The sequence below is a fragment of the Oryx dammah genome, unplaced genomic scaffold (assembly GCF_014754425.2).
Source record: "Oryx dammah isolate SB20612 unplaced genomic scaffold, SCBI_Odam_1.1 HiC_scaffold_26, whole genome shotgun sequence".
NCBI classification, from domain to species: domain Eukaryota; kingdom Metazoa; phylum Chordata; class Mammalia; order Artiodactyla; family Bovidae; genus Oryx; species Oryx dammah.
The window spans coordinates 92,094,271-92,116,230 of NW_024070210.1; the positions used below are offsets into that span (position 1 = coordinate 92,094,271).

Below are 21,960 nucleotides of genomic sequence, written 5' to 3' on the forward strand. Positions count from 1 at the left end.
CAGTTGATGCGTGAACTCTGTCTCTTGATGGGAGAAGCAACTAAATCCTATTGCAGAAGGTGGTGGATATAGGGAGGGAGATTGTTGGCCATGTTTCCTGTATACCACAGTGCATCTAAATGTCTTGAATAGATTTTTTAAAAAGGCCAACTTTTTTGGCTTTTGCAGTCAGGTGAACATATTACTATATGAACCACATTTAATTCTTTGTCTCCAAGTCATGACTACGTCAGAATTTGCATATAATTAGGTATGAAGTTTTTCACTCAGTTGCAGACCTGAAGAACTTTTGTTTGAAAAAATTTAATTCTGTAGTGTACTTAAAAAAAACCTGAAAGAGTCATTATTGGTAAGAAGTACATAAAAAATACACAAATGATGTAACTGTTATAAACAGAAGAGCACAGTGTTTTCATTCTTAATGTAATAGTTTAGATAGTTCAGATATAGCTTTCCACTACATATGTACATTATTTATGCATTGTCAAATTACAGAAATACCTTTCCAGTTTTTAAATAGTATATCATTATTCCTTTTATGTTTTTATTTAGTTTTTATGGACATCACCTTCTGGATTTTTGGTCAACTGTTGTAATCCAGGTTTCACGCTTCAGGTCTTTAGATAATATCATTTTATTGAGAATTTTGCAGAAGGATTTTCTTGTTTTCTCGGTGGCTCAGCTAAAACCAGTGAGTGGAAAATTTTCTCAGATTGGTTTTTGAAGATACCAAATAAATCCTGTATAACCTAACAGACAGCTGCCTTTTCTTTTCTTCTTTAGTATTTTTTGAACATGAAGTGAGGGTCATATTGATTGGGAGATCACTAAAGAAGGCTAAGCCTCAGCAAGAGTCTTCCAAAAAATGGACTGTGCTAAAATTGCATGTAATACTCGAGCATTTGACACATTAAACCAAACTGAGTTCATAACACATTTTAAGAATAGTTTTCTCTGTTGCTCATTTGACCATCCCTTGCTTCTCCAGGAAACAGACAAGGTTATGTAGGATGGTGATCATGACTGGAAAAGAATCAGATGACCCATGAAATGCCAGGCTGGAGGCCAGAGTATACCCCTAGGGTGACTGTGAAGCTGTACATTCACAGGGATCTAGACAAACAGTACAGTTTGATAATTCACTAACAGTGAACGATATGTTACACCTTTAAGAAAATATTCTAAAGCTAAGAATATCTTTCTAAAGATATTCTTAGTTTCTTTCTAAAACTAAGAATAACATTTAGAAAATAGAAATCAGTAGTCAAGACCATTTCAGTTCAGTTCAGTTCAGTCGCTCAGTCGTGTCGATGCTTTGCGACCTCATGAATCGCAGCACGCCAGGCCTCCCTGTCCATCACCAACTCTCGGAGTTCACTCAGACTCACGTCCATTGAGTCAGTGATGCCATCCAGCCATCTCATCCTCTGTCATCCCCTTCTCCTCCTGCCCTCAATCCCTCCCAGCATCAGAGTCTTTTCCAATGAGTCAACTCTTCACATGAGGCGGCCAAAGTACTGGAGTTTCAGCTTTAGCATCATTCCTTCCAAAGAACACCCCAGATCTCCTTTAGAATGAACTGGTTGGATCTCCTTGCAGTCCAAGGGACTCTCAAGAGTCTTCTCCAACACCACAGTTCAAAAGCATCAATTCTTTGGCACTCAGCTTTCTTCACAGTCCAACTCTCACATCCATACATGACCACAGGAAGAACCATAGCCTTGACTAGACGGACCTTAGTCGGTGAAGACCTTTTAGATCCTCCTAATACCTCAGTTCCCTGGGAAGTAGACAATAAAATGGAGTTAAGCATGAAAAGGATTGTTAGAAATACGAAAGGAAAGGGAAGAAGCAGGATTGGACTGGGGAGCCATCTTAAACTGTGATGGTGATTTGACCAAGTGTCTGTAAGCCCAGTATGGAGCTCTGGAGGAAAGAATGCTCTTTAGATGGTCCTGCTTTAGGGAAATAACGAGGACTGTCTAACCTGCATTGCTTGGACACTGGCTGAGGGCCGTCCAGGACTGTGCCCTGGCTGCTACCGCCTTGCTCATGTCCCAGGCACTGGGCGCCAGCTGAGATAGTTTGCAGGCGTGCTTAGTCGCTTCAGCCATGTCAGACTCTCTGCGACCCTGTGGACCATCACCTGCCAGGCTCCTCTGTCCGTGGGATTCTCCAGGCAAGAATACTGGAGGGGGTTGCCATTTCCTTCTCCAGAGAGACAGTTTGAAAGCTGAAATGGACTGTTGAAGTCAACAGCTGGAGGCAGATTAACCACCTTCCTCATAACTGGGCCGCTGGTCCTGTCTTGAAGGGGTATCTGCAAGTCAAGACCTATCCTGCCTTTCTATACCAACTCTGTCTTGAGATCAGTGATGTTTGATGAGAGGACATTTTCTTTATAGAAGGATTCAAGCTAGGAAGAATCATAGAATTGGACTCTTATTTTGCCATCTCTAATAGAATAACAGATTTAGGCAATGCTTATTGATAGCTGTTAACATCACAAACACGCACACAGACAAAAGATTGCCAGAAATTGTATTTCCTGTTGGGGAATATAACCTCCTTATGAAGTAGTCTTACCAAATAGTCAAATTTAAATATGATTGAGTCTCTAGATGTCTCAGTTTACTAGAAACACAAGGGACACAGATGCATATCAAATGATAACACAAGAAGGTAGCTAACAAAATCCAGACTGTGAGAACTCTGAAGACAAATGCTTAATTACAAGGAAAAAAAATATGAAGAAAGAATCAATAAAATAAGAGAGACTAGAGATATAACAATCAGTTGCAGTATATGAACCTTATTCATGGACTGCATCATCCATGGGGTCGCAGAGGGTTGGACATGACTGAGTGTCCAACTTTCACTTTTCACTAGCTCTTCTAATGTACTTAAAAAACATTGTGCGACAAATTTGATTACATTGTGGTGATGTTAAGGAATTAAATGTTAACTTATTTGTGACGTAAATATGTATTGAAGTATTTATTGATGAAATATGGGATTTGCATCAAAATAATCTGCAGGGGGGCGGGTATTGACTATGGTACAGATGAAACAATATTGGTCATAAGTTGATAATTATTGAAGACATGTGATGAGTACCTGGAGATTTTCGTTATACTGTTCTCACTTTTATATGTATTTAAATTCTTCATAATGAACAGTTTTAAATGATGTATATTTTATATAGAGGGAAAAACCCTCCAATTTAAAAGGTATTTTTTTTGTTTCAGTATATTTTTTCTTGGGTATTATTAGAAGTAGGAATCACACACATAGACATGAACCCATACAGCTTAATAGCTGGATTACTAGCTGCAATCCAGCTAGCAAAAAGCTGGATTAAAGGATGTAGCTTTGATATACAACCACAGTGGGTTTCCTAATTTTCACCGTGAGTTATGTAGACTTATTCACTGAATTGCTGGTACAGCTGGACATTTGCAAACTTCCCATTCAGATGTAAGTTTACCCCAAAAGTAAGAGCAAGCCAGACTGTTCCCTTGCTGTGCAGTGCTGTGCTTAGTCGCTCAGTCGTGTCCGACTCTTGGTGACTGCATGGACTGCAGCCTGCCAGGCTCCTCTGTGCATGGGATTCTCCAGGCAAGAATCCTGGAGTGGGTTGCCAGGCCCTCCTTGTTCCCTCGCTATGAACAGACAAATCTCAGAGAACCCAGAAGGGTCTGATCTGAGCATACTCAATGAGTTCTTTAAACTTACTTATTACTCAGTGGGACAGAGAGGCCAAGGCTATTTCTGTAGTAGAAGTTCCTTCCAGAGAAGGCAATGGAGCCTGGTAGGCTGCAGTCCTTGGGGTTGCAAAGAGTCGGATACAGCTGAGCAACTTCACTTTCACGCGTTGCAGAAAGAACTGGAAACCCACTCCAGTGTTCTTGCCTGGAGAATCCCAGGGACGGGGGAGCCTGGTGGGCTGCTGTCTCTGGGGTGGCACAGAGTCGGACACAACTGAAGCGACTTAGCAGCAGCAGCAGAAGTTCCTTCACAGGTATTTGAGCTCAGAGAAATGTAGTTTCCCACCAATTTAAGTCACACAGATTTTTTTGTATTCTAATAAATACCTATAAACTTGATGTCATTTAACTTTGTGATTTGGGGGAGACGAAAGCTTATCAAAGATTTTACCTTTGCAAATAAGTGTGGGAATTAAAGATTTTTCCATCTTTATTCTGTTTGTGAGATGTTTATATTAGAATTGTGTTAATTAAATACATGTGCTTGTGCTTAGTTGCTCAATCATGTCTGACTCTTTGTGTTACTTAGTCAAGGGAAAAATTTTTTGATGCTAGAGTAGATCATGAAAGAGTCAGCAACATAAATATCTATGGTTCCTGAAAATGCTTTGAAGTTGCCTTCAGCTTCTCTTACAAGTTTCTGTCTACAAACTTCTCTAATTTTCTTCAAGTAATTCTAGCATCAGGGTAAGTAAAGGTTTATTTTAAATGAAAATTTTATTATTTTTTATTTTTGTCTAGTTTCTGATATTAGCATTTTTCAACTTTATTATAAAAACTATATACTATTTTAGTTGCATTATGATTAGAAAGCACTTTGGGGTTTGTTGGAAAGGACTTCTGCATTGTCATAATAATACTCTATTTTTCCAGGACTTTATGGTTATCTAAATATTGAATACAAGAAAGTTTATGTTTAGGTTTATGGCTTATCTTTTTTTATATCCTTTAAGGTTATGTTTGAATCCGTAGCACCTTTGATTTAATTAAAATAAATTCTCCTGAATAAGAACTATTATATAAGCACTTAAGTGATGGCCATAGGAATTACTTGCGGTAATACTTTATTTTATACAAATCTTTGTGAACCTTTGCTGTACTTTCAGCCTACAGTTTGCAAGAATGAGAATACTTTTGCTGAACTATTCAAAGGAAGGTGTTTACAGGAACTGATTCCTATAAATTGAAATAAGCATAACAGAATTCTCAGTGGGCTAATAATTTGGACCCTGTAGCATTCCATCATACTGCAGACTGTGAGCCCTTCAAAGACAGAAACTTAGCTCATTGATCTTTACTTTCAGGATCAAGCATATAAATATATAAAATTAATGCTAAATATATAGTTAAAGCATACTAAAGATTTCTAGAATAAGCAAATCATTCTTCAGTTCAGTTCAGTCGCTCAGTCGTGTCCGACTCTTTGCAACCCCATGAACATGCCAGGCCTTGCTGTCCATCACCAACTCCCAGAGTTCACCCAAACCCATGTCCATCGAGTCGGTGATGCCGTCCAACCATCTCTTCCTCTGTCGTCCCCTTCTCCTCCTGCCCTCAATCCTTCCCAGCATCAGGGTCTTTTCAGATGAGTCAGCTCTTTGCATCAGGTGGCCAAAGTATTGGAGTTTCAGCTACAACATCAGTCCTTGCAGTGAACACCCAGGACTGATCTCCTTTAGGATGGACTGGTTGGAGCTCCTTGCAGTCCAAGGGACTCTCAAGAGTCTTCTCCAACACCACAGTTCAGAAGCCTCAATTCTTCGGCACTCAGCCTTCTTCACAGTCCAACTCTCATATCCATACATGACCACTGGAAAAACCATAGCCTTGACTGGGTGGACCTTTGTTAGCAAAGTAGTACCTCTGCTTTTCAATATGCTATCTAGATTGGTCATAACTTTTCTTCCAAGGAGTAAGCGTCTTTTAATTTCATGGCTGCAATCACCATCTGCAGTGATTTTGGAGCCCCCAAACATAAAGTCTGACACCATTTCCACTGTTTCCCCATCTATTTGCCATGAAGTGATGGGACCAGATGCCATGATCTTCGTTTTCTGAATGTGGCACTTTAAGCCAACTTTTTCACTCTCCTCTTTCACTTTCATCAAGAGGCTTTTTAGTTCCTCTTCACTTTCTGCCATAAGGGTGGTGTCATCTGCATATCTGAGGTTATTGATGTTTCTCTCGGCAATCTTGATTCCAGCTTGTGCTTCTTCCAGCCCAGCGTTTCTCATGATGTACTCTGCATAGAAGTTAAATAAGCAGGGTGACAATATACAGCCTTGACATACTCCTTTTCCTATTTGGAACCAGTCTGTTGTTCCATGTCCAGTTCTAACTGTTGCTTCCTGACCTGCATATAGGTTTCTAAAGAAGCAGGTCAGGTGGTCTGGCATTCCCATCTCTTTCAGAGTTTTCCACAGTTGATTGTGATCCACACAGTCAAAGGCTTTGGCATAGTCAATAAAGCAGAAACAGATGTTTTTCTGGAACTCTCTTGCTTTTTCCATGATCCAGCGGATGTTGGCAATTTGATCTCTGGTTCCTCTGCCTTTTCGAAAACCAGCTTGAACATCTGGAAGTTCACGGTTCACGTATTGCTGAAGCCTGGCTTGGAGAATTTTGAGCATTACTTTACTAGTGTGTGATATGAGTACAATTGTGCAGTAGTTTGATCATTCTTTGGCATTGCCTTTCTTTGGGACTGAAATGAAAACTGACCTTTTCCAGTCCTGTGGCCACTGCTGAGTTTTCCAAATTTGCTGGCATATTGAGTGCAGCACTTTTACAGCATCATCTTTCAGGATTTGAAATAGCTCAACTGGAATTCCATTGCCTCCGCTAGGTTTGTTTGTAGTGATGCTTTCTAAGGCCCACTTGACTTCACATTCCAGGATGTCTGGCTCTAGGTGAGTCACACCATTGTGACTATATGTTTGCTTATTCACACTGCTTGAGAACAATGCTTTCTTGATTTTATTATGTCAGCCACTGTACAAATTATTTTTCTTTTTTTTTTGCCTTTAAAAAAATTTTATTTATTTTTTAACTGAAGCATAATTGCTTCACAGAATTTTGTTCTCTGTCAAACCTCAACATGTATCAGTCATAGGTATACGTATATCCCCTCCCTCCTGAACCTCTCTCCCATCTCCCACGCCATCCCACCCCTCTAGGTTGACACAGAACCCCTGTTTGAGTTTCCTGAGCCATACAGCAAATTCTCGTTGGCTGTCTATTTTACATATGATAATGTAAGTTTCCATGTTACTTTTTCCATACATCTCACCCTCCTCTCCCCTCTCTCCATGTCCATAAGTCTTTCTCTAGGTCTGTTTCTCCATTGCTTCCCTGTAAATAAATTATTCAGTACCATTTTCCCAGATTCCATAAGTGAAAGTGAAGTCACTCAGTCGTGTCTGACTCTTTGTGACCCCCATGGACTGTAACCTACCAGGCTCCTCCGTCCATGGAATTTTTCAGGCAAGTGTACTGGAGTGGGTTGCCATTTCCTTCTCCAGGGGATCTTCCCGACCCGGGGATCAAACCTGGATCTCCCGCATTGCAGGCAGATGCTTTACCATCTGAACATATATATGCATTAAAATACAATATTTATCTTTCTCTTTCTGACTTACTTCACTCTGTGTAATCTAACCTCATTAGAACTGACTCAAACACATTCCTTTTTATGGTTGAGTAATATTCCATTGTGTATATGTACCACAGCTTCTTTATCCATTCATCTGTTGATGGATATCTAGATTGCTTCCATGTTCTAGCTATTGTAAACAGTGCTGCAGTGAACAGTGGGATACATATGTCTTTTTCAATTTTGGTTTCCTCAGCGTATACGTGAGGAGTGGGATTGCTGGGTCATATGGTGGTTTTATTCCTAGTTTTTTAAGGAATCTCCATACCATCTTCCATAGTGGCTGTATCAATTTACATTCCCACCAACAGTGCAAGAGCAGAGCGTTCCCTTTTCTACACACCCTCTCCAGCATTTATTGTTTGTAGACTTTTTGATGAGGGCCATTCTGACTGGTGTGAGGTGATATCTCATTGTAGTTTTGATATGCATTTCTCTAATAATGAGCAATGTTGAGCATCTTTTCAAACTATTTTTCTTGATAGTGTTTGTATCATGGTTGCCTTCTACTCTACAAAATACAGATGATTTTTTTTTTGCCATGTAGTGAATGGATGGTAAAGAGTAGGGAAAAGCTATAATTTAGTTCATTACAGCTCTTTTTTCATGCCAAGAAACAAGGACTATTTCTTTAGTCCTTTAAACCTACTAGAGGTAATCAGAAATGTGTTGGACTGGAAAGTGCCATATTGGAAAGATAAATACGATAATTACTAAATTTCATTGATTCTAAAAAGCCTATTTTCAGTACTGTAACATCTCTAAAATTTGGATACATCATATAATTGGTATCTTTCATTTATAACTTTTATTTATTTTTCCTTAATAGTACATAAAATAATAGTATGTCTTACAATTGATGTCTTATATATCTTTAGTACATTTCTAAACAATCACTGAATTTTAAGATCTTGAAATAAAAACCACGTATAATTGATTTTGGCATTTCCCTAACGCATGATATGAGATCTTACTATTTTGTGTGTATCAGTAAAGAAGGATTTCTCTTAAAATCTTAACTTTAGACTTGAATCTTTGGGTTCTATTAATTTAGAGTATTTTTAAAAATTTTGTATATTGTTGTATGGCAGGATAGCCCCTATTTTTTCTTCCATTGACTATATTAAACATTATTGGCATTTAATTACTTCTTTTATTGTTCCTTACTTCTTTTCATAGTTATAGTGTATCTTACTGTTAGGGATTCTTAGACTGAACTTTCATTTCTCATTTGGAGATGGCTAGAGTGTGTGCCTGACTGATGAGGATAAACTAATTTGAGATAAGCTGATACAGTGCTGCCAGTTTTCAGTTATCCATGCTAGGAGAATGGATAATTGTCATTTGTGAATGATCTTCCATCCCTTTATTAGTTATTTTATGGCTGGTGCTGGTATGGAGCAAAGTCAAACTGGTTTGCATTTTAAAGCTTTATGTTTCCTCTTTAGAGCAGGTAATAATAAATACTGGAACAGCAAAAAAAAAAAAAAAAGAAAGAAAAGGCAATAGAATATGAGAATTGAAAAGCCTGAATAATACACAAACTGGATAATTGACCTCTGAATGATAAAAAGGAAAAAATGGGCTGTGGATTCATGCATTACTATTGAGCATTGTTTAGACTGAGCATTGTTTAGATTTAACTTTTGTTCACCACTGATTGAATTAAAGTTTGAGATGAAATGCTCTGTATCTCATTTCTAAACTCTCAACTGTTCAATCATCTCTCATTGTGAAGTCATGAGATTCAGACATGATAAAGCAATAATGAGAAGTTAAAAATCAGGGCTAGAAAAAAGTATATTTTAAACCTGTACTCTTCTAAAAGGGAGAAAAGCAATTATAAGAGTTTCAAGAATCAATAGAAATTGATATTTTATACCAAAGAAATCTTAAGACCTTGAGTTCTGCCCTCCTCTTCATCATGGTACAAGTAAAAAGAAATCAATAGCCCTAGAAACATAAGCTGTTAAAGATTGACATCCAGCAGTATTTTTGATATTTAAGGCATTGCTTCGTATTCTGATTCAGACAGTCTGTGTAATTAAGCATAAGAAATTGTTTTTAAATATAAAATTGTTTTCTTTTTAGTCTCCATATCTTGTATATATTTTGTTTTGAAAACAGAATAAATGTTATGTATGGGTTTAAAAATAATTCTTTGTGTGGTTTCTATCTAGTTAACTAAGACATTTTAAAAGGTCCTTTCTGTTAAAAAGATAAGTAGTTCTTTATTAAAAATTACTAATGGACTCTGTCAGACTCTATTAGGCCAATTTCCCATCTCCTGGATAATCTCTTAGCTCCTGCAGTAGAAGATGTAATCAAAAGATTCTGCAGCAGGTACTGAGTATGGGAATTGTCAGAACCAGTGAGGACAGTAGCTATGTATGAGGCTTTGAAACTGAGCATGAGAAATTTGAACTTGAAGCTCAGTTTGGACTGTTAAGGGAAGTGTTATATGACTGAAGTAGGGAGACTATATGGATCTCTATAGGGCAAAATTCAATAGAACAGAGACTCTCAGGGCCAAAGTATTAATAGTTTTTGTGTCTTCAAGTATCCGTTCTCTCCCAATGGCGCACACACAACTCACAATGTTTACTTTAATGAAGATGTTTAAGGCATGCCCAGATTTTTGTGATAACGCACTAACAGTCTTGCATGGAAGTACACATTTTCTAAACACCATAGCTGCTCGTGGAGTACCACTTATTAATGGTTATTAACCATAACCAGATGCAGTTCACAGCTGGCTCTCAATAATACCACTTCCTTCTCTCCCATTCAGAAAAGCAAGCCTTGAATTCAAGTGAATAAAAAGTGATATTAGGAGAACAACTTTGAATTGATTTTGATTCCCTATGAGTTATTTACACACTTGTGTAGTACATTATTAACAAATTAGTTGACACGGTTACAATGTGACTGCTGTATACCACTGTGTTGGGACATTGCTTGAGAACAATGCTGTCTTGATTTTATTATAATTAAGCCATTGTGATGAATAATCCTGTATAGATTATTTTTCTTGATAGTGTTTGTATCATGGTTATCTTCTACTCTACAAAATATAGATGGTTGGTTTTTGATCTGTAGTGAATGGATGGTAAAGAGTAGAGAAAAGCTATCTTTTTAAGAATATTCATTAAAAAAAAACAAAACAGAAACCAAACTTTCCAAACCAAAGGACACGAAAGGGAGATGGGATATTTATGTGGAAAGACCACAGAACTGAGAGGAACAAAGGAGAGATACTGGCTTTAAATATAGTAGAGTTAAAATATCTAAATACCTTTACCTAGAAAATAAGGAATCTAAGGACGTGATTCCTTTGGTCTACTCCTGGAATATCACTGCCTGTCACTGTAGCTTTTCCTCAGCTTGGTTTTATGTCACTTCAGGGTTTAATCATATAATTTTAAAGGAAGGACTTTAAAGATCATTTATAGATCTCCCTTATTCTTAGTCTAACAGTTACTATAACTCTCTGAATGGTCTTATTCATCTTTGGATTTGCAGTACCTGACACAAAAATTATAAAGTATTCTATAAAGATTTATTAAGTTGGCTTAAAGAACTTAATGTGCATTGATATTAGTAAGTCAGAATGCTATTAATAAAGTCTGATAATTCTTTTTTAAAGATTTTATTCTTATTTGACTGCGTCAGGCCTTTGTTGTGGCATGCAAACTCTTAGTTGTGGCACGTGGGGTCTAGTTGCCCAACCAGGGATTGAACGCAGGCCCCCTGCATTGGGAGCGAGGAGTCTTATCTACTGGACCACCAGGAAGTCCCTAAGGTCTGATTCAGTTCAGTTCAGTTCAGTTGCTCAGTCGTGTCCAACTCTTTGCGACCCCACGAATCGCAGCATTCCAGGCCTCCCTGTCCATCACCAACTCCCGCAGTTCGCTCAGACTCACGTCCATCGAGCCGGTGATGCCATCCAACCATCTCATCCTCTGTCGTCCCCTTCTCCTCCTGCCCCAAACCCTCCCAGCATCAGAGTCTTTTCCAATGAGTCAACTCTTCGCATGAGGTGGCCAAAGTACTGGAGTTTCAGCTTCAGTATCATTCCTTCCAAAGAAATCCCAGGGCTGATTTCCTTTAGAATGGATTGGTTGGATCTCCTTGCAGTCCAAGGGACTCTCAAGAGTCTTCTCCAACACCACAGTTCAAAAGCATCAATTCTTTGGCTCTCAGCCTTCTTCACAGTCCAACTCTCACATCCATACATGACCACTGGAAAAACCATAGCCTTGACTAGACGGACCTTAGTCGGCAAAGTAATGTCTCTGCTTTTGAATATGCTATCTAGGTTGGTCATAACTTTTCTTCCAAGGAGTAAGCGTCTTTTAATTTCATGGCTGCAGTCACCGTCTGCAGTGATTTTGGAGCCCCAAAAAATAACGTCTGACACTGTTTCCACTGTTTCCCCATCTATTTCCCATGAAGTGATGGGACCTGATGCCATGATCTTCGTTTTCTGAATGTTGAGCTTTAAGGTCTGATTAGTCTTAGTAATTTTAGCACTTAAATGTCATCAGTGATTTTTCGTTTTTCTTGACCTTTTTTCTCTAACCAGATTTGCATCTGCTGGTGATGATGGAACTGTAGTTGTGTGGAATGCCCAGGTGTGTATTGATTCTGTGTGGATTATGTAACACAGACATGACTGTCTTGAGGATGCATTCATAAACGTTACCTGGAGATAAGCCTGCATATCAGTAGACTGAGCTGAATTAATGTTTGAAAAGGGCTGCTTAGGATGAATCCATTTACAATGAGGACCAATGTTTCATAATAGAGTTTTTTATTTAAGATTTTTCCTGAGAAACAAATGCTAAATTATGGAAATAAATGTCTTAATTTTAATTAAGCAAGATTTAAGTTAGCAGCTATGTACTGACTCTGAAAATGAATCAGGTGTTGCTTTTTGTGAGAGACAGTTTTTTCCAAATTGACAATTTTTTTCTGAATTTTTCTAAATTGTTTGACAGCATAATATTCTTCACATGTTTCACTTTAATATTAATGTAATAAAACGTTTATTGTTTATTATTTAAGGCTTTACCAAATTTCTCTAGGTCCTCTCTTCCTAATCCTTGGATTCTCAAAGTATTCTCTTTTAACCATTTATCTTCTCAACCTTGTTTGGATTGTTATCTATTCTGACTCCATCAGATCCTCATTTTTCAAGGGCTTTGCCTGTGATGGACACAGTTTAACATTACATTCATCACCTACATCATGAAATCCTGCAACCTTGGAGAGATTTGAAATTTATGTTACATTTTCTTTGCATTTTTATATTTACTACTTGGGAAGTCAGTGAGAGACTGATGGATGAAGACATTGGATGGATGGGAAGAGCTGTTGATGTTAAATAGAAATAGAGTCAATACTGACTTTATGAGTGGTTGATATATCTACATCCAATTGTTACTGTTTGCTGACTTTTATTTTCTTCTACAATGTTATAAGATGGAGATAATAAATATTTGGATAATGAAGACTCCCTATATTTTCCCTGCTGAGTTACTGGTATTTTATACTTAATTTACACAATTATAATCTTAAAACCAAATGGAAAGAGTATTCCTTAAAGTTTCCTATAACAATCTGCTATTTTCTATTAGAAAATAATTAAAATTATTTAAGCCTACTCTTTTAGCATCTGTTTAGATTCTGTTGCTTAAATTATAAAATCTAAGTAATTTCAGATGGAATGTATGTATTTTCTACCTGGTGGTTTTGCTTAATGTTGTCATTTAAGATTAAGTTATAAAATATAAAGTACTATTAACATTTTTATTGATATTTCAGACAGGAGAAAAACTTTTGGAACTCAGTGGACACACTCAAAAGATAACAGCTATTATTACATTGCCTTGTTTGGAAACTTGTGAAGAAAAAAATCAACTGATCTTGACAGCCTCTGCTGATAGAACAGTTATTATATCCTTAAATCTAGAACCAAGTGAAATAGCTGTGGTGATCCAAGGGACCAGTGCATACATTATTAGACTTTATCCTCTTGAGGCCTGTCTGTACATTCATGATTTAGCAAAAATGGTTTTGTTCTAGCCTTCATAAGATGCTTCTTGAAAGTATTAGGTGTCTGAAAAAAATTAGATTGGAAGTAGCAAGTTAAGACTTAGTGTTGATGGAAACTCCATAACTAAAGCTGTTCTTCGCAGCTTTATATAAAATTACAAAAGATGGAGGAAATGGAAGAATGTAGGCTTTAAAATATTTATCATCTCAATTTGCTTTTCAATTTAGAGAAACAAAGAGTTGAACCAGAGAATAATTCACATTTTCTTATATGCTTATTGTAGAGCAAAAGAAACTTAATGGTCTCAACCCATAAGAACCTTCTGACAATCCAAGTCTGGCAGAAAAGTGAATTAGCATGTGCTCAATGTTTTATATGGAGAAGGCGATGGCACCCCACTCAAGTACTCTTGCCTGGAGAATCCCATGGACAGAGGAGCCTGGTGGGCTGCAGTCCATGGGGTTGCGAACAGTTGGACACGACTGAGCGACTTCACTTTCACTTTTCACTTTCATGCATTGGAGAAGGAACTGGCAACCCACTCCAGTGTTCTTGCCTGGAGAATCCCAGGGACAGGGGAGCCTGGTGGGCTGCTGTCTCTGGGGTCGCACACAGTCGACACGACTGAAGCGACTTAGCAGCAGCAGCCATAGGAAAGTTTTATAAATTGCATGTATGTGCCAGGCATTGTTCTGTTTTGCATTTATTAACCCATTTAACCCTTATAATAAGTATTTTTATTATTTTCATTTATAAATTAGAAAAGAGAGGTTAAGTAAATGGCCCACGTTCATGGGCCAAAGGCAGCAGTCTGACTGCAGAGTCAGTGCTCTGAATCACTATGTGATACTGCTTTCATAAAATATTTTTCTTAAAGTTAGCCTTTTTATATTTGTATGAGAATTTAATCTATGAAGGCTATAGCTAATCTTGCATTGCTTTTTTTTTTTTAAGTGTCATAGAATAGCTTTAAAAAGTCTGTGCTTATCTAAGAATTCTATTTAAATAACTTCAGGTGTTAGTGAAATTGAGTTTCAGAGTAAGCCCAAAGGTGTAGGTGTTTCTTAGGCTTCTATAGAACTAAGACATACTTTATGACACATTTTAAATAAGCTTGTCAGCTGAAGTGATTTTTAGACAGATTGCCAGTAGGTGGTGGAAATTCACAAAAAGATTTAGGTGGAGATAAAATGATGTACTGTGGTGATTACAGTGTTGCATGATCAGAGGCATAAAATGCACTTCAGTATGTTTTGGTCACAGTAGCTTTACTACCATTGTTCTGTTGAGGCACATGTTATTTTATGGACTAAAGCTCTTTTTTGTTTGTTTTCAGTATCAGTATAATCTTTGCAAAAATAGAATATAAAATTCTTTTTATTAGACTGCTCCTAAAGAACTAGAATACTGTTTAGAGATAATTGTTAAAATTACTATTACAGTACAGACATGGGTGGCTGGGACAATATCAGTATAAACTTTAACGGTGAATGCTGGTATAGAGTAATTTCCTTTGCTAAATGACTTTTCTTGTTAAAAATAATTTCAGGTTGCTTTGTTCATTTATTCAGATGAATTTTAAATTTACCATGTTTGGGTATTTGCTATTAACTAACTTCATTAATTAAATGCTGAGGGTGATTTTTTTTGGTCAAATTATAATCTTAAGAGTCTATATATGTGTGTATAGACATTTATATGTAAATATGTTCTCATATAAAATGTATATCTTACCATAGGAAATGGTATGAAAAACTTGAAAATTGTTATGCTCCTTAAGTCAAACTAATCTTGGACCTTTTATGAGAGGTCTTGAAATTATTCTAAATATGGATATAGGTATTTGGTTACTGTCTTCTTTGAATTAAGATAACTAGTAAAATCATGCCACGCACGTTGAGGGAGCTTTCAGTTAATGTTAGTTAATGGATGTGATAGTTTTTAGTATGAATATTTTATGTTCAGTGTTTATTAGATTATGGTAGACTGTTTTGGAGAGTAAAAGTTAAATTTTTTATAGTTGCAATATTTAATGCTTATAAAGATTTGATATTCAGACCATTCATTCTGTTGGTATTTTCAAATGGTTTTATAGTAATATTTACATCAAACTTATTTAGATTATAAGCTTGCTATGTTAAGTTGATTTTTGTAGTAGTATAAACACAAAATACTTTATGCTTTATATATTTTCTACATAAAATGTGTAATATTTGTAATTAATTATTAGAAAAGTTATCTCATAATTTTTTGAAATTCTGCTGAGAAATTATTTCTTAACATAAATTTAGAAATGGGATTGTGATACTGGTAGACAAGTTCAGAAAGTGTCATGCTTCCAGTCTACTGTAAAGGTAAAATCTTAATCAGATACTTTACAGTAATAATCTTTTTATTTCAGAAAATGTTTTCTAATGATTTAGATGAAATTATCTTTGCAGGTTTAAAAAATTATTTCTTCTGCACATACCTACAGCTATTTGATTCTTCTAAGATTAGATTTTGGGGAGTATGTATATTAAATGCTAGAATTTGAATTTTATTTTATTTATTTATTTTTTTTTAGAATTTGAATTTTAAATTAGAGCAAGAGGTGAGTTTCTGTAGTAAGATAAAGAAAAAGGTAGTACCTAGTATGTTTCTAGTAGGTAATTCTAGGAAGAGATACTACTTTCCAAGTGATATGGCAGTAGCTAGTCTTTTTTTGTTGTTCTTTGTTTTAGCTTTAAACTTGAAACACGGAGCTATTTGTGCCTCACTATCTGTTTTCTGTAAAATCATAATTTAGTAGTAGTTACTTATTTCTGAAACAAAATCTTTCGTGGCTAATTGGTGGCTACTCAGGTTCATTTTATAAACATACTAATTGGGGCTTATTATTGATAGAAACTCTGCTACACATTGGAGAAACAAACTTGGATAAGACTTGGCTACTTTCATTCCTATAGAAGAAATTACCTTAGATGGTCTCAGAAAGTGCTACTGTTTTTCAATAATTTCCGCAGGCTTGGGGAAAGATACTAGTAAAAAGAAATAGTGTTTCCTCATTTACTTTGAAGATTACTGATCTCTTGAAGGGAAAGGGTATCAAACTTGTGGACATATTTTAAAACCACTGAATGCTTGAATTTCTAAACTGATAAATATTTTGCATGAATTTTACAGTGTTTAGCTGTTCTTCAGAGACTAGATGTTTGGCTCTCTGGTGGGAATGATCTGTGTGTGTGGAACCGAAAATTAGATCTTCTGTGTAAGACGAGTCACCTTTCTGATACAGGTAAAGACAAATCAAGGTACTTGTGAACCATGATAGACACTAAAATAAAGACACAGTGAATCTTCAAAGAGACTTTCCATGAATACAACAGTAATATAGGAGCTTTTCTTTTTAATTCTGAGTATAATATAAGAGGTAGCCATATTTTCCAATTCAGGTGAAGGGGTGTGTGAAATATATTTCCATTTCAAATTGGAAGGAAAAGATTCCCCCTCTTTTGGCTTCTTCGCCCCTTCTAACAGAATTTCTCAAAAGTGAACAAGAAAAGCCTTTTCTTACGTGTTCTTGGACCATACCCTCAACTGAGTTTGATGAGCCTGTTGACACCTGGAAGCAGATCTTTATGACTTTACAAAAGTATTTTCTTCATTTGTAGGGTCATCAGACTTTGCATAGAGTCCTAAGGATGCCCTCATTTTACAGTTGGTTTTACTAAGGAAATTTCATTCATGTGCAAATGTAAAAACAAAATTCTGTTTTCTCAGAAAAAAATCAGTTTTGACTTACATTGGTATCAAAGAACTTAAAGAATAAAAATTTATTCAGAATAAAAATATTTAAGTGTAAATGAGTAAATTTAAATGACAGTAACCTTAAAATCATGTGATCCACAGTTAAGTATTTTTGTTTCTAAAAGTAATGAAATGAACCCATGGTCACCCTAGAAGGAATACAGGCATGCCTTGTTTTCTCGCACTTTGCTTTATTTGGCTTTGCAGATGATGCGTTTTTTACAAATTGTTTGTGGCAGTGCTGCATCATGCACGTCTTTGCACGATTTTTCCAGCAGCATTTGTTCACTTGGTGTTTCTGTCACATTGTGGTAATTCTTGAAATATTTCACACCCTCCAACAGCAAAAAGAACTGCCTGAAGGCTCAGCTAATTGTTAATATTTTTTTAGCAATAAAGTATTTTACAATTAAGGTACATACATTGTCTTTTAGACATAATACTATTGCACATTAAATAGATGACAGTATAACATTAACAACTATTATCAGTTCAGTTCAGTCGCTCAGTCGCGTCCGACTCTTTGCGACCCCAGGCACTGCAGCATGCTAGGCTTCCCTGTCCATCCCCAGTTTCTGGAGCCTGCTCAAACTCATGTCCATTGAGTCAGTGATGCCATCCAACCATCTCATCCTCTGTCATCCCCTTTTCCTCCTGCCTTCAATCTTTCCCAGCATCAGGGTCTTTTCCAATGAGTCAGTTCTTCACATCAAGTGGCCAAAGTATTGGAGTTTCAACTTTAGCATCTGTTCTTCCAATGAATATTCAGTACTGATTTCCTTTAGGATGGACTGGTTTGATCTCCTTGCTGTCCAAGGGACTCAAGAGTGTTTTCCCACACCACAATTCAAAAGCCATCAGTTCTTTGGTGCTCAGCCTTCTTTATAGTCCAACTCTCACACCCATAAATGACTACTGGAAAAACCATAGTTTTGACTAGATGAATCTTTGTCAGAAAAGTAATGTCTCTGCTTTTTAATATGCTGTCTAGGTTGGTCACAGCTTTTCTAACAAAGAGCAAGTATCTTTTAATTTCATGGCTGCAGTCACCATCTGCAGAGATTTTGGAGCCTAAGAAAATAAAGTCTGTCACTTGTTTCATTGTTTCCCCGTCTATTTGGCATGGAGCTATGGGACCGGATGTCATGATCTTAGTTTTTTGAAGGTTGAGTTTTAAGCCAGCTTTTTCACTACTGTTATATGCAGTGGGAAATTAAAAAATTTGTGTGACTTGCTTTACTGTGATAATTGCCTCATTTTGGTGGTCAGGAACCAACCCCAAGACATCTTCAAGGTGTGCCTGTGTTATTAGAGTGCATTGTTGTGGTCTTAGAGCAGTAGGGGCCCTGTGAGTTGGATTTACACTTCTTCACTGGAGCTAGCTTATCTCCACGTGGGCATTATAAAATACTAGAAAAATACTATGATGTCTCAATAAAACTAAGTCCCTGACTTACTAAGATTTATAGTTTAGCTTCTCAGTTCCCCCCTTGATCACTACTAATCTTGTTTGTAGTGGTAAAGAACTCGCCTGCCAGTGCAGGAGACTTAATAGCATGCGGTCCATCCCTGGGTCAGGAGGATCCCCTGGAGGAGGGCGTGGCAACCCACTCTGGTATTCTTGCCTGGAGAATCCCATGGACAGAAGGGCCAGGCAGGCTACAGTCCATAGGGTTGCAAAGAGCCAGACACAAATGAAGTGACTTAGCATGCACGCACACATGTTGTAAAATACTGAAATCAGGGCTAAAAAGGACCTTTTGCATGTTAATGGAAATAATCACCTGTTACTGCAATTCCCCTTCCCTTTGCAAATTAGCTTTGAGTACTATACTGTAAGTAGTCACAGTATTGCCCTGCTTATCAGTAAGAGATAGCAGTAAACCTTTGAGAAAATTAGTTAGAAAGCTTTTAAAACACCTTAAGTTGCCATTGGTGAGCTTTTCATGATTTGGATTTTCCAAATTACTAGATGCCAAATAGTTAGCAGTACTATTAGATCCTTATTTTATGAAATTCCTTTCACTAAGCCTTGCTTGATTTATGGACTGGCAGGGCTTTTAGGGACAGTTATTATATATTTGGAAATAAGCAAAAATAATCTTAGTATGATAAAATGGAAGGAGCCTTGGACTAGAAAACAGGACATCCATGCCCTTTTCAACAGTATGGTCTGTGATTCTGTGTATTAAGTTGCTACTTCTGGATTATTGAGTTTATAGTAATTTTATTTCATAAATAGTCAACATTTTTTTGACAAGCTGTTTTCTGCGTCTGTAATTCTCTGCTGTTCTCCCTTCCGCTGCTCTCCTCTCTTCTGCTTCTTTATCCTGTACACTCCTCCCGTTTCTCCTCCTCTACCATCAATGCCCTGTGCTTGACCATGGAAAAATATAAAGCATACTGGTAAAATCTATGTGGAGGGAAGATGTTGGCCAGAAATACTCCCCAAGTGGGAAGGTAAAGCAGATGAGAATATTTTCCCAATTAGCATATGTGTTAGGAATTACTGTATAAAAATTACATATATTTTATAAGGGAAAAGTTAACTTTAATAAACAAGTTTCGTGCCAACATATATGGTAATTCTAAATCTAACACATGAATTCTTTAATTTTTGCTGACAGAAGTGACAATTATAACATATCTTACAGAAGTTGTGGTTATCCTAAAATCATTTCATGATTCAGCTATAAAAAATGTACTTAGCACTGTATGCTTAATAAGTGAAATGTGATGGAATATTGAATCTGATTATTCTAGTAATACAAGGAATTTTGTAAATGTACTGATCGATTATAAACATACTATTTGAAGGGCACTTTCTTAGCTGTTGACTGTTGGCTCATTTATTTGCTGCCAGGGAGTTCACCCAGGCTTCTTAAATTTACATTGAGGCACAATGCCAATTTTGTATTCCATTTGAGCTAGCCATCTTGTAAATGGCAATGATGATTATCTTAAAGGGTCCCTGGTAAATAAGTTTGCCACAATAGTACAGATATTCAAAGAGCATTTTCTACCCTTAATAAATCAATAAAGCCTTCGAGAGATCTTACTGACTTTTCACAGTCGTTTTCACATGCAAGTGTGATGTAGCGAATTGTGTGAGCTTTATTGTTACCATCCTCTTTGAAGAAATGACTGATATAAATCTGAAAATGTTTTTGATCTAATCTATTAAGAAAATAATTTAACTTTTATATGTTTTTGAAGGGATCAGTGCTTTGATTGAAATACCTAAGAACTGTGTTGTGGCAGCAGTTGGCAAAGAACTGAGTGAGTATGATTTTCTCCCCCTTCATTTCTTCTTTTTTAAAATTTTAAACTAGCCTTGTGTAAACATTTCGGAAAGACTAATTCGGCTTTTTATTTAAAGGACATCTTTCCCTGCCCCAGTGTTGGCCTCCTGGAATTATTGAAGTGATATGGAACCTGAGACATTTTCAAGATGTTAGGTCGGCTCTTGTACCACACTTGGTCTAGCATAGGCAAGTGGGCAAGGCAACCCCACTCCTCTGATGCTGGAGAGGGCCATTTACATCCCACAGTCCTCTCTGTTGATGACCCACACTCACTCACTCAGCAAAAACTTTAGCTACATAAAACAACAGCAACATTCTGAAAACTAAAAACGAGCTGGGTTTGGAAGAGGGTTATTATGGGAGTTGAGTAAGACAGGAGCTGTGGAAACCAGAGTGGGACCCATTTTCTTGAAGGGTGGAGTTTGCACGGTTTCCCTCAGAGGAGTGGGATGGCAGAAGGAGGGAGAACGAGAGGAATGTGGTAAGTGCGCTAGCTGACTATAAACATGCCATTTGAAGGCCAGTCTCTTACTGTTGGCTGTTGGCTCACTCATTTACTGCCGGGAGTCTGCAGTTTAAAAAGAAACCAAACCTACTATGCTCGTTCCCTTACGGATAAAAATTGTGTGCTGAGAAGTGACGGAGTTGCTTTTTAAAATCTGCTTTTTTCTTGAAGAATTTGTCTAATGAAGCCCAGAGGGCATTTGATATTACTTGTGCTGCTACTTCTAGAGACCAGTCTCGAGATTTACTGTGATCATCAGTTGGCATGTTTGTAAATGCCAGTGAGAAATGAGCTAATGGTTTACCAATTGTAAGCTGCTATCTGCAGGCTCTGCTGCTTTGCAGTCAAGTTTTTCTTTCTTCAACTGAACTTTCCCTGTGTAGTCATGTCTGAGAAGTAATCTTTTAGACCCAGTGCTTATGCTTTCTTTTCATAAGCAGCTTCTAAAGATAAAATTTAGTGTTTACGTTTTTTTTCTTTTTTTCTTCCTTGCAGAAATTCAGTTTTCCCATGTTCTTTATTGTACTGGAAAGATGCCTTGCTTTTCCCTGCTTTTTTCCTCTTGTTGCTAATCAATCACTTGTGTTTGCTGGTTTTACCCTCAGTGGTTCTCAAAATGTAGTGTGCATGAGGATGACCTGAAGGACTTGTTAAGAACACAAAATACTGGGCCTTACTCGCAGAGTTTCTAGTTCAGTGATTCTGGAGTGGGGCCTGAGCGTCTGCACTCTAACACGCACTGGGAGTGCTGAGGTGGTTCTGGGGCCAGTCTTTGAGGGCAGCTGCTCTAGATACTTTGTTCCACTTCTTTCCATCTCACTAGTATTGCTCTGTTCAGGTACTCTTCTCCTCTTTTGCCTGGTTGGTCTGTTGCGATAGTCTCC

At 37.1% G+C, this 21,960-nt stretch overlaps 1 protein-coding gene across 2 annotated transcripts in view; it reads left to right on the top strand.

Moving 5' to 3' along the window:
• The window catches only part of WDR41 (WD repeat domain 41), a 46,793-nt gene that overhangs the window by 8,256 nt on the left and 16,577 nt on the right, over nucleotides 1-21,960 (top strand). For both annotated transcript variants that reach the window (XM_040225919.1, XM_040225918.1), the window contains exons 3-7: nucleotides 12,005-12,053; nucleotides 13,246-13,377; nucleotides 15,769-15,831; nucleotides 16,643-16,754; nucleotides 20,483-20,545. In XM_040225919.1, the coding sequence (XP_040081853.1) occupies nucleotides 12,005-12,053; nucleotides 13,246-13,377; nucleotides 15,769-15,831; nucleotides 16,643-16,754; nucleotides 20,483-20,545 (419 nt within the window). The remainder of the gene's footprint in view (nucleotides 1-12,004; nucleotides 12,054-13,245; nucleotides 13,378-15,768; nucleotides 15,832-16,642; nucleotides 16,755-20,482; nucleotides 20,546-21,960) is intronic.